Source organism: Rhamphochromis sp. 'chilingali', assembly GCF_963969265.1.
Source record: "Rhamphochromis sp. 'chilingali' genome assembly, chromosome: 8".
In the NCBI taxonomy this organism is placed as follows: domain Eukaryota; kingdom Metazoa; phylum Chordata; class Actinopteri; order Cichliformes; family Cichlidae; genus Rhamphochromis; species Rhamphochromis sp. 'chilingali'.
The window spans coordinates 31,112,870-31,139,934 of NC_137935.1; the positions used below are offsets into that span (position 1 = coordinate 31,112,870).

General features: G+C 41.5%; 1 protein-coding gene across 1 annotated transcript; it reads right to left on the bottom strand.

The window, feature by feature from the left end:
- Positions 1 to 2,867: 2,867 nt before the first annotated feature.
- On the bottom strand, positions 2,868 to 26,807 carry LOC308400822 (myelin protein zero-like protein 2). Its single transcript, XM_080888805.1, has 5 exons — positions 26,614 to 26,807; positions 8,270 to 8,439; positions 7,622 to 7,832; positions 5,671 to 5,842; positions 2,868 to 4,205 (listed from the first exon to the last, which is right to left on the bottom strand). Exons 1-5 carry the CDS (start codon positions 26,666 to 26,668, stop codon positions 4,046 to 4,048), a joined length of 768 nt encoding a protein of 255 aa, XP_080744931.1. The 5' UTR covers positions 26,669 to 26,807; the 3' UTR covers positions 2,868 to 4,045.
- Between the last annotated feature and the right edge of the window lie 258 nt (positions 26,808 to 27,065).

Here is a 27,065-nt window from a genome sequence, read left to right on the forward strand (position 1 = left end):
CGAAATGAAACCACATTAAACTGCAATAAACTCCCACCCACCCACTCTCCTCTGTGTGTGGAGGCCTTATCTCCCAAGCCAACCCTACCCAGCGATGCTCTACTGGGACCTCTCCTGGTATTTCTAAGCATATTACACCACTATCGCTGTCCCCAATCTCATGTTTTTACCACTATAATTATATCCACTGGGAGAACGGGTTTGTTTTTCTAGCCTCAGTGTAGTTTCAGTGGGATATTATGTTTTATCCCCCAATTACATGTTTGCACACATCGTTTGATGTTTGTGTCTTTATTTGGTCTGAATTCTCAGCTCCATTCTTATATTCAACTGCTCTGCCAGGGACCTTTTTCCCCTCTAATCTGACAGCAGCTATGGTTGCTGTAATGGGCCTCCATAACTTCATTTTACGACACATCAGCGTAAGAGCAGCATCCTCTATTACAGTGGCTCCAGCTCTCTGAAATAGTACATGTAATATATCAGCAGGCTAATATAATTGTTTGTAATGTGCAGTTCAGGATCTTGGGGGAGGGATTGCACCATGGCATTAACTTCCTCTGCAAGTAATCCCTTCTTTCTTAATCTTAATCTCTAGGAATCTTTCTTAATGTGTTTCATGAAATGGTAAGAGATCAAATAGATTTGTTCTTATTCCATGTAAACTTGTGAGATGTGAGTGTGGCGGAGGTGAATTCTGCCTAAAGACATCACCCTGGGATGGATGTACACAGTATTTGTTTTTATTTTTTCTCTTTTTTTGGACAATATTTGTATCTACCAAAGGAGGGCTCTGCAGGGAAAAACCGACTGAGAACCACTTTGGTTGGTCAATTGCAGAATCTAAATTGATTGCAAAGTTTTTGTCCCCTCTCTCAGAGATGAGAGGCACAGGCCACAGGCTTTCTCCTCCTCCTCCTCCTCCCGTATCCATTCACAAGTACACTGTTTGTGTTGTATCTGTTAACAGTATTATGTAACAGTTCCCACACTGAGGCAGGGATACCACCTCTCTTTTTTTTTTCTTTTTTTTTGAATAGATGCTGAGATGCAGGACTCCTGGCTTACCAGGAAATGAGCACTAACACCTTCCATGTAGTGGGATATCTTATAATCTGATCGAGTATAGCCTCTTACCTAGATACATGCAGGCACATCAGATGAATACAGGGGCTCTCTGTCTGGTTACAGTGGCGGGGTCTCAGTTTCAGCTGAAATCTTCTCAGTCACAATGAAGTCTGTCCCCGCTCACTGACTCTCCGGTGGCTCTGGTGGACAAGAGGCCCGTTCTTCTGTTGTCAACACTGGATGGGGCTAATAAAGGTGATCTTAAATTGTCATGGGCCAGATGGTATATGGGAACCATCATCCATCGGGCAAAAAGACAAGAAAAAGCAAAAACCTGAGAATCCTGCAGTCTTTTCATCAGCTGATTTACACTGAAAAGCTGGTAAAAAGAACAAAAAGTCGAATCTGCTGCACTGGTTTGTGTATTTTAAAGGTTTTGCATACAGATGCACTTTCCTCAAGGCTGTCACAAGTAAGTACAACAACATTAGTCATAGCTGTACAAGCTGTACCTCTCACTGAGAATAAAGCTGACTCTCTGCCTTTAAAATAAATGTATTCATAACCAGTGAGTGTTTTTTTCTGCAACTCACTGTGCATGTTTTCTGTGTGCACACAAATGAGTGTAAAGTCATTTATTTCTACAACACTGTGCTAGGTACAGCCCACCTCTGGAGTGTGGAGTGCAGACTGGAAGGAGAAGGAGGAACGGAGCAAGACACGGCACAAGCAGGAAAAGGGAGTGAGTTCAAGAAAGACACGAATCATTTCTTCAACATTTACTTTACTGTGCGCTCCCCGTAGAATATAGAGGTGTTTTCTGGGTGCGTGGCAATGCTGAACACACTGTGAAAGACAATGGCTTGTTAAATGAGTCATGGGCGAGGAATGGCTAAGAGCACCTCTCCTGGGAGTTTAGTTCTCAAATAGGTAAGAGGGATGAATGCACAAAGGGCAGATACACAGAAATCAATCACCTCGGTCGCATACGATGTGTTTCCTTTCAATGACAGGAGAGGGGAGGGGTTAAGAACAACAGCTGCATTGAAAATTTAATGCGTCTATCGTCCTTCCCATCATGTTTCTGCTTGCCTGGCCAAATAGATTGATAGCACAGAGAGTGGTGTCATTAATTTGCCCAAAAGTGTTTTGGGTGTTGCATTCAAATTTGGTCAATGAAGATAAATAATGCTCTAGAAAGTCAAAAATCCAGGTGTACATTATGTTATTTAAACATCCACAGTTGATTATTATTATTATTATTATTATTGTTGCTCTTTCTACTATGAAATATAATTATTTAACATCCCCCCTTCCATTTTTAGTTAACCCTCCTGCAGACTTGCTGACACTGTTAAAGTCTGTCACTCAGTAACTAAAGCTGGCCAGACTTTGATCGGTGCTCACAAATGGACTGCCAAACACACACACAAACACACAGACAAATGTATAGAGTGACATATTTGTAGACATGACAAATCAGAATTCAGTAAACAAACCCAGACTGAAGTGACAAAGGCAGGTATGAGCATACTGGACCTGCAAGGAATGAAACAGTGATTCAGGACATTAATGTTTACAGGTACAACAAGTGTAAAGCTCTCTAGACGCACAATAAACACGCAGCTGTAGATAATGCATTAAAGATAATGATGCATAATAAATGCTGGATAACAAGATTACTCTCTTACATAATAGATGACATATATCAAATCACACTGAGCTCTAAGTGAAGGTCTGCATGTCCGTGTCTTTTTTTGTGCAGTGAACTGAATGTAGTCAAGAGTCAAGGGCCATGATTATTAGAAAATTCTCTTTTTTTTATTATTTTCTTTATAAAAGCTCTATAACAAATACATAGAATGACACTTTTTTAAAACAACATGATAAAATATTTCTGGCTTTATCTACAAAAGAAGAAAATAAAAATCTATAAACATAGTGCTCAATATTCAAATAGAAGTAAAAAGTCTGTCACACAAGGATGAAAGACAGGCAGCAAATTCATTTGTTAGTAGACACGATGCATTCACAGGCGCATGGAGGGGGGGGGGGGAAAACGGGCTCTCATTTTCAAATCAAAAGGGTTTTCAGATCTGACTGTGCGCTCCCACACAACACTCAGGGCAGGTGCATGCGCAGCTGCTTGCTCATGGATCAGATATTTGGCCTTGAGAAAAAATGGCAGCAATATTTATGCTTTGTTTCTCCATTTGATATGACACATTGTACGCATCTCTGTGTACTCGAGTAGGACAAAGCTACTCCTGACCAGTACTCGCAGGCTGGCGTCACGATGGTGTGCATAACCGACTGAAATGGAAGACCTCCTGTACATTATCTTTAATGACATTTAACTGTAAAACAAAGCCACTGTGTGAAAGATTAGCCCACAGGTACCAGAGATACTCTCCATTAAGACGATGAAAGAAAAAAAGCCTCAGTGCAATAAAGATCTGCATATATGGCTGATCATCAGCAGTGGTGTCCTTCTCTTTCTATCTAAATACAGTTCACGCCAATGTCTTTAGGGAAATCGATCGCTTGGTGCAGCTGATTTTGGTATTGACTTCCTACATGTAACAAGATCCACGTGTCACCTGGGAGACAGCTACTGATTAAGAATTGTCCCCTCTTCCCTTCAGGACAGTAGCCAAGATTTCAGGGTTACTTCCACAAACCCTGCACTTTTACTCACACATTTCTCCCCACATATGAATATTTCCGGACTCAGTCAAGTAAAACGATTCTACTTTTGTTCTGTGCTCATTCAGCCTTGTTCTAACCTCTCTGTGCTTGCTTGGAAAGTTTTCAAACTTTCAGTTTTCCTCACAGATTTGTACAGACTGCACAATTCAACCTCAGCTGCAGCACCTTTTTAATCTGACCCCCGCTGGGCCTGATGGCGAGGTCCACAGGTATCATCTGGCATCCCTCCGTCGAGCTTCCTGGCTGGCTCTGCTTCAGCTTCTCCTCCTCAATCTGAGTCGTCACCGCCATCATCATCATCCGAGCTCGGGCCTTCTTCCTCGGAGGAGCTCGAGTCTCTGGTGCTGGGATCTGAGATCATGCCGTCTGAACTGTCAATCTCTATGGAGGTCTCTGATAAGAAGAGGTGGACGGCCCTCGATGGGTGGCTGTGACAAACACGCACACAGATATGCACACGCAGGCGAACGGGGGAGACGAGCGAACACGGCACATATAGACACAACGGGATATGCATTCATGCATGATCATACATGTACACACCCACAAGTCACACACATTGGGGGGGCGGGGTCAAAGGACAAAGACAAGCAGACACAAACACAGCAGCAGGGACAGAGGGTTAGCATCAGCTAGGAATAATCTGTCCCAAATTAAGAGGAAAGGTTGGATGAACATCTCTCCCACATGAGCTCTGATTGGGTGCAATTATTTCCTTCTTATACAACTTTTTTTTTTAAGCAAGAGAGACACTTTGACTAAATCTGATCAGCGACAGCAAGAAGAACAAAACTTCCTCAACACCTTTCGCTTTCACGGTGTGACGCATTACAGTAACACTGTATTTCATAGGAAAAAACAAATAATCGTTGCACCTTTTACAGAGAGATCTGAAAACCCAAGAGAGAAGCAAAGAAAACTCCAGCGCCCAAGAAAAAAGGTGTATTTTTGACAAATTAGCTCATTGTTTGAAACAGACAGAAGGCCATTAAAATGGTTCAAAAGAAAAGAATTCAGAGCTGATCGTGTTAATGTTTCTGTGTTGTTATTGAATTTATACAAAAGTGCTGGTTAAAAATGTCTGTTTCCAACAAAGCAGCTCACCAACAGATCTTGATTGTTTCAAAGCACCTCGGTTATATTACACCAGTCACAAAATCGGGCTAACGATGACACAGGATGTCAGAGAAGTACAGCAATTTCACTTCAGCAGTGGAACAAAACAAAACAGAATCGTAAACCAGCATCCTCCTGCAGCTTCACATGAACCACGGAAGACTGAATCACACAGCCAATATTAATGACTAATGAAATAACAGCTTTGTGTGGGTTTCACAATATTACCATCATGTGGTGATTAAAGGAATTCAACAGAAGCACTTTCATTGTAGCATTGTTTCTATTGTTTGCTGAACTACTATAACAAACATGCGCTGTGGTGCATTGCTATGTAGGAGTTTAAAATGCATCAGTAGGGAAGTAAGCAACAGGAATACACCATTGTTCTAAGTTTACATCAAAAGTTTACTCCAAACAGGAAGTGTGTTTGGAAGCACATTTAGTCTAACAGGAAAAGAGGATGCGATTAAACAGTCCTTTCTGAGAAAGGCGCGTGGTGATTCGCAGCAGTCTGGCTAAAAGGTCAGTGTCTACTGCTTTCAGCACAAAGGCACATTTTTCATTTTATGTCTGCTTTGTAAAAGCTGGCCCTTTGATTGGTCCAAATCTGTAGGATCCAAAGACTGCAGTTGGAGAGGAAGGAAGAAAGTGAATTGTCCGATAGGAAAAGAGCTGCAGGGAGGACCACAAGCCCTGATCCCCAGAGTTAGACTGAGAACGGGAGAGAAAGTGTGTGATTCTTCTTTTTTCTTTCCCTTTTGTCTCTTTTCTTACCACGCGGTGGGGTCTTTTCGCTCTTTGCGCGGGGCCTCCTCATTCCCTTCCAGCTCCCTTTGTCTCCTCCTCTTGCATCTCCTGCAGGATGCGATGATGAGGAGGATGACGACTATGCCGGAGATGGCGGCTGCGATGGCAAATGCCAGCAGGAGAAGTCCGGAGAAAGAGGCTGAAAATGATAGACAGGGATATTTATTTGAAAATAAACAACACCCTCAGCTCAAAGGCACTTTAACTGTGCTTTTCCAATATGTGTCTCCTGTAAGCCGGTATAAATACAAAAGCACTAGTAAGGCTACCAGGGCATCTTTAGAGACGACGAGGTCAGTGAGTCCACAACTTTGGTCGAAAGTGAAAGAAGTACAGCCTTTGCTTTTTGTATGTGCAGTAGAGGAACTTCCTCGTGGTGCCAGTTCATTTCTGGCTGCCAGTGATCACCTGACTTTTTCTCTAGTCAGGTGATCACAATTACTTTGCAGAATTCGAGCTTGGTTTCCACAAACACCTGCCAAAACTTTGTGTTTTTCATGCTAAGACTGTAAGATTAAATTTACTTCCCCTGTTACACTACGTCAGCATTCTAGCACTCACTCAGGTCTGCATACGTGACATCTCATAGCTGCTAGCACTGCTTTGTCTCATCTTGTTGACTGATTTTTTTCTGTGTTTAAATACTGATGCATAAAACACCAATCAGTCATAACATTATGACCACTGACGGGTAAAATAAACACTGATTATCTCTTCATAGTGGCACTTGTTAGTGGGTGGGATAGATTAGATGAACATTTAGTCCTTAAAGTTTATATGTGGGAAGCCGGAAAAAATGTTAGTGTGAGGATTTGAGCGAGTGCGACAAGGGCAAACTTGTGATGGCCAGATAACTGAGTCAGAGCGGAGTGTGGGGTGTTCCCAGTCTGCAGTGGTCAGTACCTATCAAAAGTGGTCCATTAAAGGAAGAGTGGTGAACCAACGACAGGGTCGTGGGAGGCCAAGGCTCACTGATGCATGTGGGGAGTGAAGGCCGGCCCGTGTGCCCTGACCAACAGACAAGCTACTGTAGCTCAAAGTGCACAAGAAGTTCATGCTGGTTCTGATAGAAAGGTGTCAGAAGACACAGAGCAGTGTAGTGTTTTGTATGTGGGGCTGCATAGCTGCGGACCAGTCAGAGTGCCCATGAAAGCACCAACAATGGGCACGTAAGCAGAACAGAACCACAGAGCAATAAAGGAAGGTGGCCTGGGCTGATGAATCACGCTTTCTTTTATATCATGTCGATGGTCTGGAGAACACCTGGCACCTGTTTTAGGCAATGTCCTGTGGGGAAACCTTGGGTTCTGCCATCCACGTGGCTGTTACTTTGACACGTACCACCTACCTAAGCATTTTTGCAGACTATGAACACACTTTTATGGAAGCAGTATTTTTTGATGACTGTGGCCTCTTTCAGCAGGGCAATGCACCAAAATGGTTGAGGAATGGTTTGAGGAGCACAACAACCAGTTTTAGGTGTTGACTTGGACTCCAAATTCTCCAGATCTTAATTCAATCGAGCATCTGTGGGATGTGCTGGACAAACAAGTCGGATACCTGGAGGCCCCACCCTAAACTTACAGGACTTCTGCTGCTAACGTCTTGGTGCTGGCTACCACAGCCTTCACCACCAGTCTCTTTTTTTCAAGGATATTATTACACTAACTTGAATTTATTTCTAATTATTTATTTATTATTATCTTTATTATGCTTTTTATTATTATTTGATAAAATTAATATTTATTTCTTTAACATTTCTAAACTTTTCAGGTGAATTGCACATTGTGTTTTTGCTGGTTTAACTTGCGTTGCCATCAAATGTTTGACTTTCCACCATGACATAAAATGTATAGCTAGAAACGTTCAATGAAGGATGTACGAAGGAAAATGTTGGCTGAAAATTCAAACTGCTGACCTGTTTCAACTACTCTCAGTTTAATTTCTCCATCCGGGCCGTGGACATCGGGTGGGTTCTTCACTTGGCAGATGTAAGTGCCGTTGTAGATGAACTTGACCTCTCGAATTATGATGGAGGCATCGCTGCCCATGATGTCACCAGCCCAGGAAATGCACTTTCTGAAGAGTCCTTCTTGTGGAAGAAATGGTTTCCTTTGGTAGTAAAATACCTGCAAGAGAAAATTGGTGGATACATTTAGATAGGGTAACGATGGCAGGGAATAGTCAGAAGTTATCAAACTGAGTCCTCTGCTGCTGCTGCTGCTGCTGCTGCTGCTGCTGCTGCTGCTGCTGCTGCTGCTGCTGCTGCTGCTGGAGAGTGAAGACATTTTCTTCCAGCAAAGAAAGGAAAATAAAAGCCCAGACTTGCCCAAATCTCCCGCTTCTTACTCTGTCTATTCTCAATATCCCCACACACAAGTATACAAACACTGGCTGTCTTGAATGCTCCACAGGGAGCCAGATGACTCACCGGTTCCTCTCTTACTTGGATGAGGGGGCGGATGCTCCTTGACACAATGAGGGAGGTTTTGTGGTTTGTTCTCACTTTTTTTTGTCTTTGCAAAGACACAGACACGCACACATTCACCGACACGCACACACTCACCGACTGCCTTGGACCCCCCTTAAGTGGCCTGAAGCTCCACGTGATGACGACATCATCGGGTTTGATGGGAGACGAGCTCTCGAAGGTGCACCTCAGACGAACGTCTGTGCCGTTGACCGCCTCAACCTCCTCAGATGTGTATATACGCATCCCGCTGACCTGCAGCATGCCTGCAACATGTGAGCATAAATTGCAGCAGCAGAATTAACACAGTGGGTGAGATCAATACATGCACACGCAGATGGCGGGTAAAATAATCTCTGGAATGCACAAGAAAAAAATACAACCCAATAGGTGTTGTACAAATTCACCCTCATCAGTAATTCCCTTCTTTTTGAGTACATGCAGTGTACTCAGTGACCCTGCTTCTGCCTACGCAGTGCTGCTGCAAGAAAAATCACTAAGTTGTCACTGGAAATACACAGTAGCCTATATTAGATACAGAAATCCTTCAAGTGCTAAAAGTAGGAATTTACTAACGCACAGCTACGATCAGAAATCCGCTTCATCCCATCACATTTGCTGAAAGATTTCAGATCAGGAGCCAATTCTGTGACACTTTGTGAATAATGGCCAATTTGATCACTGCGACTGAGAGAAGCCGGAAAGTGAGAGCCTGCAGTATATTAGGTGGATGTGGACCATGTCAGTCTTTACAGTACGGTGGAGCTATTAGACGAAAAATGGATGGACCTGAAGACCGGGGAGGGATATTGGCAACAATTTGGCTCCTCCATAGTATGATGGATAGAGCTGCCCAGAGTCAGTGCTGTTACACATTTACACCATGTGGAAACACACACACCTAGCATGCGGTGGGCCATGAATAGACGTGTTTAATGCTGACTTTCCGTCTGGCAGCCCATCAGTATGGCATAGGGAGCCAGACGATTATGTTTTCCCTCTCCCAGAGATCACAGACTCTGACAGCAGATCCTTGATGAAGTAGTCTCCTGAGTATGTGTGTTTGTGTGAGTGCAGGTTGATATGGAAGTCTGTGTGCGGTTGTGTAGTTAAAGCCACCAGGACTATTTATAGAGAGAGCTCTATATTCTAAAAACAACAGAAGCCATGTCTAGTGTTTTTCAATACCATGAATTAGACTCAGAGCAGCAAGTCATCACATTTTAGAAAAGCATCACAAAAAAACTATAAATATTACTACTCAGTGTCATACAAATGTCTGCTCATCTACATCTGAATTCCCTGTGAACGTGATATCTTCTTATTTTGACTTGTTGAACAGAAGTCATGCAGTGGGGGCGTGTTGCTATCTCCAACATACTGCGATAAAGACTCAACGTGCTGGACATCCCTGAAGAAATGTTACGCTTTGCAACTGATGGAGAGGCTCCAATTCAGAAGCGCTAAGTGACCTGATCAATCCTAACCACGAATCACTGGCTGTCCATGATCCTGTAAAGCATGTTACAGAGGCAACGAGTCATTTCAGATGTTTGCCAGCTGTTTGGTTCTCTCTCAAAGTCTAAAAGCCTTTTTGTTTATCTTAGTAAATGGACCAGGGGTCGCCTATCCTGTCTGGAGATTTGCAGAGATGTAACTAAAAGACAGGCAGCACACTATAGATGAGCCCTCATAGCAAACAGCAATAAAAGGAGGCCTTGTTTCAAAGTTTACATCTTCTTTCTTGAAAAAGTAGGAATATACTTCAGCTTTCTATTTAAGTATTCATTTATTTGGGGGGACAGCATAATGTGCTGTTGCAACTTGAGATTATGTCGTATTAAATATTTAAGTTGGCACGACTGATCAAATGGCACTATTGTTTAGTTCTGGCATGCTAAACTAGCAATAAACTGTTTATTTTGTTGTAAGCTGCATTGATCCCCTGTGGCCATAAGATACAAAAGCACAAAACAAGACACTGAGAATATTGTGCAAATAGCTTCATTTCTTTTTAAAGGAGATGAAATATTCTTGCAAAAGCAGTGATTAAATTTTTAAATTCTACAAATGTTACACTGACAGCAGCAATAAATAATAATTAAGCTAACAAGCATCATAGTCCACTGCGGTTCCATGTGCTGGAATACAGTCCCCTGCTGAATTTGTAACTTTGCTGACTTGCAAAGAAATGAACAGTCTCTAATTTTTATGATAGTTTAAATTTAATGGCGATGGAGAGAGAATATGAACCAAAACTCCAGAAGATAAAAAACACATTACATCATTTCCATGTCATTGAGTGAAGTAAGTATTTGATTCCCAAACAAAGCATGACTTAATACTGGGTGGAGAAACCCTTGTTGGCAAGAACAGTGGTGAGATGTTTCTTGTAGTTGGTCACCAGGTTTGCTCAGCAGGGATTTCGGTCCACTCCTCTTTACAGAAACTCTCTACATCCTTTAGGCTTCTTGGCAGCTGCTTGGCCACTAAAACTTCAGTTCAAGTCAATTAAATTTAATTTATACAGCGCCACGTCGCAACAGCAGTTCCCTCAAGGCGCTTTATATTATATTATTGTATTATACATACAGAGAAAAAACAACAATCATATAACCCGCTATGAGCAAGCACTTTGGCGACAGTGGGAAGAAAAAATTCCCTTTTAACAGGAAGAAAGCCTTCCCTCCACAGATTTTCTAAAGGAGTGAGGTCTGGAGATTTGCTAGGTCACTACATTACCTTAACGTCCATTTTTTGCCTTGGTGATATATTTTGAGTCACTGTCATGCTGGAAGATCCATCCATGACTCATCTTCAGTGTTCTGGCTGAGGGAAGGAAGAGGTTGTTTTCCGAGATGTTATGGTACATGCCCCCATTCATTAGCTCCTCAGTGGAGTGAAATTAGAAAAGTATTAAGGTCTCCACTTCTGTGTTTGACTGTGGGGGTTGTGTTCTTTGGGTCATACTCAAAATCTGTCTTCTTCCAAACAAAGAAACATCTTGAGTTTAGTTTCATCTGAATACAGCACCTTCTCCCAAACCCTGTCTGAAGCACTTAGATGTTCACTGGCAAACCTAACAGGGACCTGTACATGTGCCTTCATAAACAAGTCCATTAAAGTGTAGTGTGTTATCAGTGGTGGTATTGATGTCTATTGTCCCAGCTGTCTTCAAATCATTAACACTGTTCTCCAGTGGACTTTTGAGAGGATCTACCATCTTTCTTTCTTATAATCTCAACATCTTGGATGGAGCTTCAGATTGAGGCCGATTGATGGTCATTTTATACTTCTTGCATTTCCAAATAATCTCACCAATAGTTGTCACCTTCTCACTAAGCTTCTTGCTGATGGTCATGTAGCCCATTACAGCCTTGTGCAGGTCAACAATCTTGTCCTTTGACAGCTCTTTGGTCGTGGCCACTGTGGTGGAAAGGTTGGAACACACGCAGATGATTCTGTGATAGGTGGGCTTTATATACAAGGTCTCAAGTATCTGTAATTGACTGACTGTAATCAGTATCAGTGACATGCAAATCAATTTATAACTTTCATCTAATGTTTTTTACGGACTTCTGGTTCACATTCAGTCGTGTCCAATAAAATGGAACTACTGTAAAAAATGATAGACTAAACATTTCTTTGAAAGCTTGCAAAGTTACAAATTCAGCAGGAGATGAAATAATTATTTCCTCCACTGTATTGCAATTATACGACCAGCACAGAGAAGAAGAACCAGAGAAGAAAGGGGGTACATTTCTGGTTAGAAGTCAGTACTCACAGCTAAACTCTTTTATTTTCACATCCGAGAAGTGACAGAGGACCTGGAAGATTAGCAGAGTAAAAGTGCAGTGCCTGTGCTCCTCTACCAAATTGTTTAAAAGCTTACACTGAAATGATTCACTGTGCTTCAAATGCGAGCGGAGGAAGCAGGTCCTCCGGGCCATAACACCTCATTTCACATTTCTACCCTCAACCAAGTCTATTTTCGAGTACATGAATTTAAATAAGTGTTACTAATCTCTTTTTGAGCAACAAAAAAGTACGCGCTTTCAACTGTGCCGTCCTTTTGACGCACGCAGAGCTGATTAAGAATTAAGGTTAATTAGGTCTTTTTAGAGGGAGAATGAGTATTAGCACGACGACAGCAGCATTAGGGTTATGTACAGTGCTTCTAACAGTAATTTGTCCCCATAGCTAGAAGTGCGTGATCACTATTTAATTTGCCATTAGCAGGCACTAATTGCTGAGGGGGACACATGCCGTTACATGAGTAAAGACATTACCAGTGTTGAACGGACCCATTTGGGGAAAGAAACAAGAAATAAGCAAGAAGCATAGGAGTGACTTATTAGTGCATAGATGGAGCTAGAGATTAGCCATGTCATTCTACACAGTTGCAGTCTGTAAGGATTAGATACGATAATGATGTTTGTTTGCTTGTATGTACGATTTTGCTTGTATGTACGAGTTTGCTTGTATGTCCACTTGTCTCCTCCAGCATAAGTTTCTGTCCAATCTCGTTTGCTCAACTGTTTATGTCTGAACATCCTGTCCAGCCAATGCCGACTACACCCAGCACGCAGAGACAGAGAGGGCTTTCACAGCTTATTAAGTTGGAGCTATGTAGACTACGGAAGAGGGCATGGGAAGATTACAGGCAAATTGATTTGTCCTATTTGTGTTTGTGTGCAACTTGCTACTTTTTTCTTTTATTTGTGTGATTTTTTTTTTTTGCATTTTTTTTTACTCTTTGCAGGCAGAATGAAAAACTTTCATGTAAAAAGTTTTATCTAGAAAGAGTTGGATTCCTTTACAGAAGGAAACAGAAATTCAATTGTCAGGATGACAAGAAAACACAATATTTCAAAAATCCCACAACCTTTTTTTTTCTAATTGGAAATATTAAATACTGTGAAGCATCTGAATGACATCAGTTACATTCTTCACTGGTAATTAAAAAAGACCAAATTAGAGTCTTTGTGTGAAATGCGTCTGTAACCCGACGCCGTTACAGTTTAAATGAAAGACTTTCCCACATGGGATTTCCCGCCAGGTCAAAGTCTTATCTCTCCCAGACTTCTGGAGAAAGTGCGTATGTGCATGCGTGTATCCTTGTGCATATTTTTGTTGATGTAAACGTCAGCTGTTCGTGTTCCTGAACCAATACAGTATCGGATACAGCTAGGATCATAAAATATTGTCTTTCGTTGTTGAGTGGATATCGACCTGTGTGCGTTCGCTGGGTTAAGCCCAAGGGCCCATCTGTTGGCACAAGTCCACATGCACCCACACACACACACACACACACACACACACACACACACACACACACACACACACACACACACACACACACACACACACACACACGCTTCATTAGCTGGTGTTGGCGCAAGTCCAGAATATCTATCAATATCCCTTATATATCACAATGAAATGAACTTGCTGAACCTTTAATGCACTTTATTCTACCTGTCAACACTGCTCGGTACAAACTGCTCTGGCCCACTGTTCTGTCTGCAGCCGGAGAGGGTAAGTACTTTCATCTACTGTAATAATAATCTAACAGAGTCCTCTTGGCTGTGATTGGTTTTGCTTGGCTTGGCGGTCATCCCATGACTCTATGAAGCCTTGCAAAGACACAGAAATTATTAAGTACTTTCTGACCTGCATGTATGTATTTCAACCGGTGGCAGTGAGTGCAGGCAGGTTTATGAGTGCACAGCCTCATTCAAGGACGCTTCAGTGTTGCTTTTAATCTCACACTGCCAGACATGCAGGTATGTGTGGAATGAAGCAGTTGGCAGGAATCACTTTTATTCTTATTATTCTTATTAAAAGCTTAAAAATATTCTGGTTTTGGTATTCTAAAACTTTCTTTTGTGCGTGGTAGTGCACTGGTTGTTCCGGGTGCTATGCAGAGGTTAGCAGGCCTATTTCTACATGAAGCTGTCTGCTGTCACTTAGAAGCAGCGCCCAGAATGTGTGGAGCAACCAGAGTGTGGGGTCTTTTCATGTTTCCACTTTCATTTGGTCCCAGCTGTGAAAAAGACCAAAGTCATAACATAGCAAGAACTAAGGGGCGAAAAACATCAATAATTGTCCTTTGTGGTCAATATTTGAGGCTCCTGCATCTCCTTTGTTGACCTTTCTGACCTTTTAAAACCAATTTAAAACAGTCAGAATTTCAGAAGTTACTGCAGTTTGAGCCTTAACACAATCCGTCTCGCGTCATAGAGAAAGAGTTACATAAACAGGGTTCCTTAGCAACCATTAGTCACTAAGGAAGGAAAAAACTGAGGACTTTTTATCAGTACTAACTCCTGAGCCAAGGCTATAAAGTCAAAAATGATTATTGACTAAAGAACCATCTGGGAGAAACTATCTCCGTAGTTAATGACTACTGCATAATAATCTGTGAATCTGACTCCCCATTTTCATCTTAAAACGACAATATGTACTTTTTCATTACAGATTACATTATTATTTTTTTAATTATTCTTTTTGTGTTGCTTCAAGCTGTTGATTCACATTTAATCAAGTAACTATGAAATAATGAAGCCCTACCGAGTAAATACTGAGGAACCAGCAAATATGAAGTTTCACTTTAGTTGAAAAAGTTAATTAGATTATCCTGAGGAAATAAGGACGCACTGAGAGTGACGCATCACTGATCTGTTCCCAGGCTGGATTTTTTCGTTAGTTATTAAAGTTATTTACTTCAGTTTTATCTTCATTTGGAAGATAAAACTGAAGTATTTTTATTATCCAGGTTAAAAAAATACCATCTCATAGAGTTCTGCCAAGGATGCATATCACGTCCTTCCATCCATTTGCTTCCGCTTATCCTTTTCATGGTCGCGGGGGGCGCTGGAGCCTATCCCAGCTGTCATAGAGCGAGAGGCAGGGTACACCCTGGACAGGTCGCCAGTCTGTCGCAGGGCCAACACACAGGGCCAGACAACCATTCGCACTCACATTCATTCGCACCTAGTGACAATTTGGATTATCCAATTAACCTATCCCCACAAGCTGCATGTCTTTGGACGGTGGGAGGAAGCCGGAGTACCTGGAGGGAACCCACGCAAACACGGGGAGAACATGCAAACTCCACACAGAAAGACCCCAGCCTGATGTTGGAATTGAACTCAAGACCTTCTTGCTGTGCGGCAACAGTGCTAACCACTGTGCCACCGTGCTGCCCTCATAGCACATCCTGCACAACATATTCTTCACTCACTTGCTTTCCTACTTCGTCAACTGACCTTTCTCCCACTCGTCGGTAAACCTTAGCTAACCAAGAGGCAGGCAAACAAACTAAGACCTCTGCTGACTGCAATATTTTGCTTTGGTTACCAACAGCTGTACTTCCACAGCTTAAACATTTCCAGGCCGTTCTGGGTGTGTTTCACGCTGCAGAAAGGCAATGCTGCGTGGTATATAGAGCTCTTATCACAGCTCCTCAGCAAACCTTCTCTGTTGGGCTTTGGGGTTTGTTGATGCAGTTGCTCATAAATATGCATCTTTCTAAAGCAAGGGGAACAGAGCTAGTTTAAAAACAGAAGACACCATTGATTAGATGGTAAAGTATATCCACTAAAGTATATCCAGGCAGCTGTGAGTCACTGTGTAAGTGGTATTTTCTGCCAACCTGCGTTACAATTTGCAAAGAGGACGTTAGGTCTTATAGGGAGGCAACACTGCAGGAGAAATCGAGCAGCTGACACAACTCTCCGAATCAGGAAATTGGTTTCATTACATTATTTCCTTGTTGTGCGTGTTTGTGCCTTTCCTCTCCTCATTACGGCTCAGAAACAAAACGGAGCGCCGGAGGAAACCTGATTCTCTGTTACGCCGGTTTTGGAGGAAACACTTAGGACAGGAGCAAACACACAAAGAGCTCAGTGGATTACAAAGAGCCTCTTCTCTTCTTTGTAAGATGTTTCACAAGCCCAGGTTAGTTTTCCCTGGTTTTAACAAGGCCTCGCTTTCATGAGGGGCTGGACTGAGGGCTGGGAATAGCAGGTTCAGGTAACAGTGTGTTCACAGAGGAGGGGGACACAGGGCTGAGTGTTGACTGGTGTAATGGGAGGGAACCCCTGAATGAACACAACTTTGTTTGAGATACTGACATGTATGCTTTCTTTATACAATTCAGTTTTATTTATATAGGCCAAAATCACAACAGTGGCCTCAAGGTGCTTTATATCGTAACCCCTTCAATCAAATAACCCCCCTATGAGCAAGCACTCGGTGACAGTGAGAAGGAAAAACTCCCTTTTAACAGGAAGAAACCTCCAGCAAAATCAATTCAATTCAATTCAATTTTATTTATATAGCGCCAAATCACAACAAAAGTCGCCTCAAGGCGCTTCATAATCAGGCTCAGGGAGGGGCGGCAATGTGCCAAAACACGATGGGGGTGAAGACAAAAGACACGCTGTAAAAAAGAGTCAGAGATTAATACAAATTCCTCAACCCATTAGAGAATGCTCTACACTCAATTTGTTTAAGGCAAAGGTTAAAAACTGGTTATGGACAAATCAAGTGTGTGATCATGTATGAGTTGTATAGTTTTAATGTTTTATTTGGGAACAGAATGGTGTGTATGTGTAAGTTTGGTGATGGAGTTTTTATTATGAATGAATGATGAATTTTTATGAATTATTATGTCTATTTTTTATGCTTAAGGACAACAGATGGAAATTAGCCCTTGGCTATAATCTGGTATGTTTACATTCATGTAATTTTTTTTTACATTTATGTTCATTAACATGCACTGTCCTAAATAAATAAATAAATAAATAAATTTCCATTCACTCATGAACAGCTGGCCTTAAGTGATCTTTCTACTTTGTACTGTTTTACAAAAGTTACGGCAGCCCTGAGAGTTCAAACGCACTGCAACTTGAGAAAACCAGCAAATGCGGCTCACAAAGCTCACACAACTCAACAGAATTTGAACATAAAACAACAGAAGAAGAATTACAAATGAGTGTGTTTTTGGGAAGACAATAATGAGAGAGGTGAGGGTAGGTGAGGGTACCCTCACCTATGGCCACGAACTGTGGGTAGTGACCGAAAGAACGAGATCGCGGATATAAGCGGCAGAAATGAGCTTCCTCCGAAGGGTGGCTGGCCTCTCCCTTAGAGATAGGGTGAGAAGTTCGGCCATCCGGGAGGGGCTCCGAGTAGAGCAGCTGCTGCTCCACATCGAAAGGAGCCAGCTGAGGTGGTTCGGGCATCTGACAAGGATGCCCCCTGGGCGCCTCCTGGGTGAGGTGTTCCAGGCATGTCCCACCGGGAGGAGGCCCCGGGGCAGACCCAGGACACGCTGGAGAGATTGTATCTCTCGGCTGGCCTGGGAACGCCTTGGTGTTCCCCCGGATAAGCTGGAGGAGGTGGCTGGGGAGAGGGAGGTCTGGGCCTCTTTGCTTAGGCTGCTGCCCCCGCGACCCGGCCTCGGATAAAGCGGATGAAGATGGATGGATGGATGGAATAATGAGAGAGACCAGCTCCAGAAGTAACCCCCCCCCCACCCCAAAGAGCACAGGATTTGTCTGTGTTGTGAGGCAGAAAATTATGCAAGGTACGGTGTGTTTTAATCACACGGTCCATATAATCATTTATTACATGCTTAGCTGTTTCCTGCCTGACACTTCCAAAGCTGTTCAGTCACATTCATTTCTCCCCCAAAAAACTTTCATATTTGTGTATCAAACTGTCACACAGACCTGTTCCATTCAGGTGTCCACACCTTTGGCCATGCTGTGTTAAGACATGAGGTCACTTTGAGGTGTCTCTTTTCTCTTGTCCATATTTAGGTCTGAAAATTAAACGCTGAACTGCTTGGTGTCATTCTTTCTAGTAACCACCAGGGGGCTGCACCAAAGGGACAGCACAGAAGTCAATGAAAAAATGGCCCTACATCTCTCCTGATTTATGACCTTTCCTAAGGGGGTTATGATCTCAGTCACTACTGGACTGAGGGTGTCAAGTCTTTTTTAAAGACAGCATGCTGCTCAGTTATGGTCCCATTTACTGTGAAATTGCTAATAAAGCTGGGTGTGCTATAGGGCTTGGCTTCTTTGAAAATGACAAGTTACTAGCACATGAACACTCAGCGTCCTATTCTTTGAAAAAACTAGTTTAATAGCCAAAATGTTCAACTTAAAGCTTTATAAATTGCAATAAAACCCAGTAGTTACTGTTTTGTTGGTGTGGTCTATTCTTTGCATACAGTCTATGACACTGCCGCTTATTCCAAATAAAGCTGAAATGTAAAATTAATTATTAACAAGACATGACAAGCTAAAAGCTTTGATTAATTTACTTTGGAAAGCTGTTCCTTGTTTATAGGAAGACAAAGAAAAATATTTCTCCCAATAAAACAAGTCACAAATTTTGTCACTGCAATTTCTTTCTTATTGTGATTTGAACTCTTTAGACATGAACTATGCACAGCTAATGTGTCTGAGTACACTTAAAGGTCATTCCAAGCAGGGACCAAGCATCAATCTCTTTTTGAACACTTTCTTCCTCGTCTTTTTTCTCCCACTCCCCCTACTTCCTCCTGGCCAATTGTAATTCATCAGGCGACGGTGTTCAGAGGAAACGCGAAGTGGGTGAGTGAGGATAAGAGTTTAATCCATCAAACCTCTTCCACTCCCACCTCGCGGCTGACTCAGCTCCTCTTCGGGATTACAAACTCCTGAGGGGTTGGGGGGCGAGGGGGGTCCAATGAGCGCACTTCGATCCAGCTCACCCACAGCCCTCAGGCTTCTCTTGGACAGACAGTCCAACCCTTAATAGACAGCCTCACATATTTACTATGCAGCAAAAAAGATGTAGGTTTTGCGTGGTATGAGTCAGACTGCATGTGGTCTTGCTGTGGCTTTCACCTGTGACCCCCCCGCCTCCCCGAGCAGATAAATAAGTGAGGCAGTGACAATTTATACACAGATCAGAGACCAAAGTGTGGAGGAGGTGCAGGCCTTTGCTCTCAGCTGGCTGCCTTAAAGGGGAACGGGCCAATTTTACAAATAGAGATCGCTTTACTTCAGAGAGAGGAAAGAGCTACTCTGTGAAAAGAGTTACATAACATGGTCTGGCTCTGTCTGGCTTTTTAGAAGGAATACTATGTAACTCAAGATGGAGGAAACAAAACATGGTTCCTGTAAAATGGAAAGTTGGATTTTAGACACACTTGCTTAGTTCTAATGCTGGTTTGTTTGTTAAGTCGGTCTAACAGAGTCTCACTGCATTTAATCAAAGATTCATGTTCACTGTTTCTTTTTTGTGAACAAGCACACAGACAAAAGTAGCTATTTCATAAAAAACTAATTGTATCAGTTACAGTGTTTAAATTTTTACTCAGAATTCACTGAAGAAGCTAAAGTTGAAATCCTAAAGGGGAAGGGTCTTTTTCTCTGGTATCACTTTTACACAGAGGTTATGTTTTCAGATACTTTTTGGGCAGTTTTAAGGAAAAGTAACGTCTGAATTCTGTCTCCACACTGAATCTGTGCATCTCTTTACATTCTGCCTCGACTTAGAGCTCAGGATGACACAGTGTCTTCCAGTGATTCAGCTCATGTGATGTTGTGGACTGATACTGTGAGGTCGTTTCACAGACTGTGTGGCTCTACTGTTGCAAAAGGTTTTAGAATTAGGAATTATACGCTGTCATCTGTTCAGCAGAAGTTACAAAGTTTGCAGGAATCCCATTTTTCTCTCCAGTGGGATTTCAGCCTATCATGGGTAGTCCAAGTTTCAGACTTGGGGTGAAGTTGAAAAATGTTGGAAAACAGGGTCTAAAAAAGTGGGGCCAAATCCTCCCACATGAGTCCTTTACCTCCTTTTATCATTTTCCTTCTCATTCATTTAAATTGTGATTACAGCACAAAAGCTTACAGCGGCTTTTGTATACACTGAAAAAATTTGCAGCCAACACATGAAAGTCAGAAGCTAAACAATGGAAAGGAAAATAAGGCAAAGTAACTCTCTCAGCTGGTGAAATACTATCGTCATGGCCACAGTTATAAGTTTAGTATTTCCTAATTCGTTTTTCTTAAATTTCATTTTAACTTTTTGTTTCTAATTCAGTTTAGCTTCAGTTAGTCTCCAAAGTGGGTTTTCTTCATTCAGTTACATTTTTATTGTTTGAAAATGTTTAGTTTTTAATACTTTCAGTCTTTTTAATTATTATTGAAGTCAATTCAGCTCAATTCATTTTCTTTTATACAGCTCTAAATCACAGCAACAGCCTCAAGGTGCTTAAAGACCCTACAATAATACAATAGAGAAAACCCCAAAAATCATATGAATCCCTATGAGCAAGTGATTTGGTGACAGTGGGACGGAAAAACTCCCCTTTAACAGGAAGAAACCTCCAACAGAACCAGGATCAGGGAGAGGCGGCGATCTGCCGAGACCGGTTGGGGTGAGGTGGGGTGGGGTGCATGACATATGTCAGAGGGAAGATTCAGGAAAATCAGCGCAGGCATTACAGTAAAGTCACAGCAGTTTTATTTTTTGAAAGCAGCTGACGCTCTGTCTTCTAGCCCTTTAAGACCTACCATAGAACCAAGTCCGCCAGAGCTTATATTATATTTTTACATGCTGTGGAGCCATTTTTTGGAGCATTTCAAGTTGCTACACATCAATACAACCATTATAGCCCCAATTTTAATAATATGTCTGCATTAAGTGTATAGTAATTACATAAATTGCAAAAAAGTGCAATAAACTACAAAAAAATTTAAAATCGTTTTTGATTTTTTAACATATATTTCTAGTTAGAGAAAGAGGCTTATCCCTCAAAACTGTAAATACAAAAAAGTTGCACAAACTAGTTTCCCACCACAGGAAATTTATTTTAAGTGTCTTCATAGTTTTATTTTTGAGATACACCAATTTTCATATATTGCAGGAAAAATGAAAAAATATATTATAGTGCAAATTTGCAAAAAAGTAGCATATGTATCAAAATCAAATATTTCCAGCAGTGCAATATGAGTCCTCAGCATCCCAGAAACGACACAGAAAGTCATAAAGTCAAACATAACTTTTAAAAACACAAGTATAGGTTCATAAGGCCACAATGGTAAAAAACGACATTTCCGCAAAATGACGTCACTCCCGGTTTCGGGCAGGTCATGCCGGACATGTGATAGTTCACGCTGATGGACGTAGGAAGTGTTATGAACAGCTGATCGGATCGGCAAAGCGTGTTTCTGGAATATTATGTTTTTGTTGCTGCAAGTGCTTTTTATGCAGTTTTTGCAAAGCTGTATGTGGAAGGAAACCGTGACCTAGGACAAGCTGATGGCATAAGATGTAAGTACAACTCCTCCGGTTTCATATGCAAAAAAATTATTGCGCTAGCTTACGTGGTTGCAGTGCTACCAGGATTTAAAAATAGTTACGCAAAATGGAGCGTGTCCGCTCTGACCGGCTTTAAAGGGCTAGCTCCTACACTCTCTTTTTTTTTTTTTCTTTTCTTTTATGTAGAAACCTTTTATTTTCTGAGACTCCATGCTTATTTATGCATGCACAGTGCCATAAAATTGAAATATTTGGTAAGATTTTGGCCTCATTTTATTCACACAATTCCCTTGGACTATATTTACTGGATGAACAAAGCATTTTCACTCAGATACTTTTTTTTTATTATTATTATTATTTTTTGTGTGTGTTTATTGAGATCCCACACTCTCAATAAACACTTCAATCAGCGCCTCATCGGGCAAGTTGTTAAAATACTTTTACCAAACCAACAGACGGGTCATTCTGCTCCAGTTTGTATTAAATTGTTATGGTACAAAGTTTGAACGTTTATAATGATTGCTCTAAAACTATAACTTCATATAGTAAATACTTTTGAAGATTTTTTTTTTTAAATGTTGGTCTACCTACTTTTTTGCGCATTGAAATCTGAGAACATGAATATCTTGTAAAGTATTAAAGGTAACAGCCTGAAATTCTCCCAGGTCTTTATTACAATCAAAATGAATCTGTAATTTGGGACAGATACAATAAAAAAATGTCTGAGTATTGGCTAGTTCAAATATTGTTATAAGGCCCAGCACTCCCACAAAGTCACATATTTGATCACACACTAATAAGAAAAAAAAAAAATTTCCAGATGGTACTGGAATTATAACTCACAAAATCATTTTTCTTAAATATATGTATAATTCTTCATGTTAAAACCTGGTTATCACCATCTCAAATCAGGAAATTATTGGATGTTTTTTGCTCAATTAGGTATTATTTGAATTAACTTAATGTAATTTTTGAAATATGGTTTGAATTTTTAGCTTATTTTTAGTTAACTATAGTCACCTTGGTCACTACTCCTCTGTTGAGTCAAAAAACGGTTCAACTTAACGATAACTTAAGCGACAAAAATTCTCAAGGTCCTCCTCCCCGCAGATAAGATGACTACGAAAGAGCTGCTGATATTCTGTGGAAACTGTCGAGTTATGTCATGCTGTAAACGTACTGGGGTGGGTCGTTTGAACTTGTACATGTGCGTGTTTAAAGTAACTCTAAACATCTTTGGGAATGATTGGCCAGCCAACAACTGAGTGCATGTAAGAAAAGTGACTACACAAGCCAAAAAAGCCACTCTCACAAACATACGGGCTTTGCATTTGCACGAGACGCAGCGACTCAAATGCTCCCTGCACCCAGATAAAGGCATTTCAAACCCCTGCTTCCATCTGGAGCCGAGCACAGTTTCTTGACATAAGTGCGGGGAGCACCTTGCCGTCATTGTCAAATATTTTTCACATGGGCCTCTAAACCCTCTGTGTTGGGATTGGTGCACCCTTGCATACAAGGCATTCGTCACTGTCAACTTAACACACCCCTCTAAGGTAATTCCAATGCACCACAAAGGCCAGGCGTCCCTCTAGTATGTCAACACAGCACGGCAAGTCAAAAAAAACCACAGTCACACTTTGTTATGTTGACCTATTATTAACATTGTTGTGGTGAGATTAGAGACCCGCTGGCAGGGAGATAACAGCTACATCCCAGTCAACAGAGCCTAAAGAAGCTGCTCCTTTACTGTCAACAAGGCAGAGCTAAGAAAAAGCTTAAACAATCACCGTTTATACAGCCCGGCCTGGAAAGTCGCAATCGTCAGCAGCCATTTGTTCGCATGTCTGTGCGCCTGTATGTGTGTTAAACCTGTAAGTCGGGACAGGCTGACACACATTAGTCAGTGTTTCATGCGTCGAGGATCATGTTTAAGAAAGAAAAGAACAATTGAAACAAAGCGAGAACAACAGAAACAAAAAGAGACGTACAGTAAGCAGAAGGGGATGGAAAAAATGTTCAGTTGGCTGTCTTTATTTGGATGATGAAAAGGAAAAATGAGAGAAATCTGGTCTAAGTGTTTGTTTTTGCTCTGTTTTTCTTCTTCTCAGCTGGCAGCGAGTACATGTAACTGAGTTATTGCTCTGCTGGCTTTGAAGCTAAGTGGTCAGACGTGGGGGAGAAAAAATATGCCCGAACTCAAACCCCCACTTTCATAACAAATGGATGAATAATGCAAAAGTACAGAACAATTTAAACAGGAGGCCCTGTCTATTCGCTGTGAAATGTCTTACAAATTGGAAAATTCCAGAGGAAGTCTGGTCACTGTAAGATTACGGTTCAAATCCCGCTTTCTCCTTTAAGACATTTAATCAGCACAAAAGAAGAGAGTAATGTGGGGCTTTTAAGAAATGGCATGCCAAACCGCTACTGCTACAGATAACAACAGCAACTGCTGTTATTTTCACTTCATTTCCTGTTTCCTGTATTTATGTATATCATTAACTATTTGATTTCTTTATAAAAGAAAAAAAAAGTCTGTTGAAAAATGTGTTTCAATTGATGCTGGATTGCCTCCAAGAGGCCTGTGCTGCACAACAGGTCAAACAGACTGCAGTTTAACACTTTGATTTGACAGCTTTCAGGGGAAAAAGCTCTTTGTGTTTAAACTCCTGTGTTTTTATTCAGTTTGAATCTACTCTAACACCCTCCACCTCCATCACGAAGCAGGAAAACACAAGAGCTTTCCACAAAGCACAAATGCACTACCGAAATAAAAATGTATCCAAATTTGATAAGGATCACACTAGCTGAAGAAAATGAGCAACAAAAGAAACCCCATTGCTCTTAAATATGTCTTGATTTAAATATGATTTACTGAACTTAAAAATAAGAAATCCTGCCAACACACACTTTTCAAAAAACACACACAGCAGGAGTTCATTACGGTTTTCTGAGCCGTGAAGGATTTTTAACCCTCCTGCCATCCTTTAAAAAACTCACACCCATCACCCTAGGGACCATTCTCAGCCACGCCATAAAAAGACCATATATCCATATTTTATTCCACTTTAAATTAGCCAACCTTGTAAAACTACTTCTCCCTGAAATATTCATGTAAAGTTTTAATTATATTTTCGTTGTTTTAACCCTTCAAATCCCAGTGTTATTACATGAGCGCCCTGTGTTATAAGCCCCAAAAACCAAAAAACGAAACTAAATATTTCCACAAAAAACCAGTTGAAGTAATATGTGATTGTCATTATAAGTAGGCCTTTAGATGGACCAAAGATTGGCACCAACATACATTTTGACCTGCCATTATTTTTTTTGCATTTTTTTTGCAATTTAAAAATTAAAACTTCAAGGCCCTGAGTCTTCATTGACATCCAAGAAAAGAAGAAAAAATAAAATCATATGATGATAATTTGGGGTTGAAAAATAGCGTTTATAGTGGAAGTCAATGGGCAGAAAATGGTCCCCAGGGTGATGGGTGTGGGGATTTCTGCTGCTCAGCCATTTTAGGCTGATTTAAGGAATTCACACTGGAATATTAACATTGACAGGTAAAAACTATCCTGTGGCAAGTTTGGTTATATTCCACTGAACACAGTGGAAATGGCAGCCATTTAACACATAGCAGTGGCACAAAAAGGTCCCAAGAAGGCAGGAGGGTTAACACTTGGTGACGGTGATGTTTAGCAGCAGCAGTGTGATTGTTCTCTTTGTTTCATCCTAAATCCCATAAAACTGACTTTTCTGTTTGCAGCAAGTCTACAAATGAATACAAACTGGCTTTGATCGCACGGTGACAGGCTTTTGCAGTCGAGAGAGAAACATCCCATTTATTTTGCATAGAGGGCTGCATATTTTATACCCTACATGGCTCGCAAAAATGTTGCGCTGGCTTGTTTTGTCATGCCTGCCCTTTTTTTTTTATCAATAAAGCCAAAGGCAATGGTAGTGATTACAGCACAAAACGCTCGAGAACTGAGGTGCTGCTGAGCTGTAATCAGTCCCAACATGCTCCTCTTCATCCACATGCTGTTATTTGAGGATCCGTTCCTCTGCATCCACGCGTCCTCCTGCTCCGTCAGTGTCAGCCTGTGCTGTGACTGATCTGCAGGCACATGCTCATTGTAAACATAAGCAGCTTGCCACTACAGTGAATCCCTACATGGTGCTTTGGCAGTGGATGGACATGTTCAATCAATATAATCCACTTAACCGGGATGGACAGAGATTACTTCAAGGTTAAAGCAACCTGGCTTCTTGTGAATGAATTGCCACTGATTGATGGGCCAACTGATGCTATTAAAACATGTTCCATTAGTCGTGCCAAAGCAGTGATTAGATGTTGGCTGGAACTTTTTTTAGAGGTGGATAAGATCTATGATTGTTCATTTCCCTGCGCATCTGACAAGTTGTTATGATCCAAATTACATATCCTGAACACCAGCCCCCCTTCTCTTACGCCCCCTCTCTTAACGGGAAGCAGGTGGACTTATCTGAGGCCAGCGGGCCACTTCACAGTCTCTGTGTATGTAAGCACGTTAATAGACAGGAAAGGAGTTTGCGTGAAACCACAAACACAATGGGTTCAATGTCGGTAATTGCTATTAAACCATTATCTTGTCTGGAATGGGCCCCACTATGGGTATTGTAAAGCCTTTACAGGAATTCTTAAGTGACCCACCCAGTGCCACTGTGCCAAGTTCCCCACTTCCCAGTGACGCAAGACACCGGTCTGAGATGGAGGTTAAAGGTCCCTGGGGAGCTTTAAGTAAAAGCCAGGCAATCAGCGTTTTTACTCTGAAGCTGTTATTATTGGAAGCTCTCTTTAAGGGTCAACCCAGATATGTGACACTGTGTAAACTTGTGGAAAGCACAGACGCAAAAATATACGCGCAAATTGCCAGATAAACCAGGCGTAAGTGTCCTTTGTATGAATATAAAACAGCGTGTTATTGGATAACTTTTAAAATATTAACATACATTTAAAAAAACAACATAAAAAAATAAATAAATTTATATATCACAAAAAATATGTCAAACGGCAACTCACATTAAACCAAAATCACCGTTTCACTCAAATGAGCGGCTCTCACCTGACGCTGCGAGTCCAGACAGGACGGTGAACACATAGAGCCCCTTTACGCACATTGGATGGACGGTAAGAAAGCGACCGGTGGCGGTCAACCGAACCACAGAGACGCGATACAAATCTGTGGAAGCCCTCTGGAGAGGGATTGAATCGTGAAGTCGCGGTGATTCCTCGCCTGCTCCTCGTCTCCCAAAGACGCGTCCCAACTGGCCACTGCCCCCTCGCAGTTCATTTTTAGCACCCTCCCTCCACATTTTCGGGCGGAGTAAAAGTCATCCACTTTCCTCGCCGCCCTCTTATCTCCTTTTCACATGTAAAACTTAGAGACGGAGAATTCTTGATGGTCATACAACCTAATCTACAGCTACAGGCTTGATGCCACGCGTGGACTCTTGCGTAAAAATTTAACCTGGAGGCCAAATCAGTATTAAAGAGTTTATGGAAATGTACTAGTTC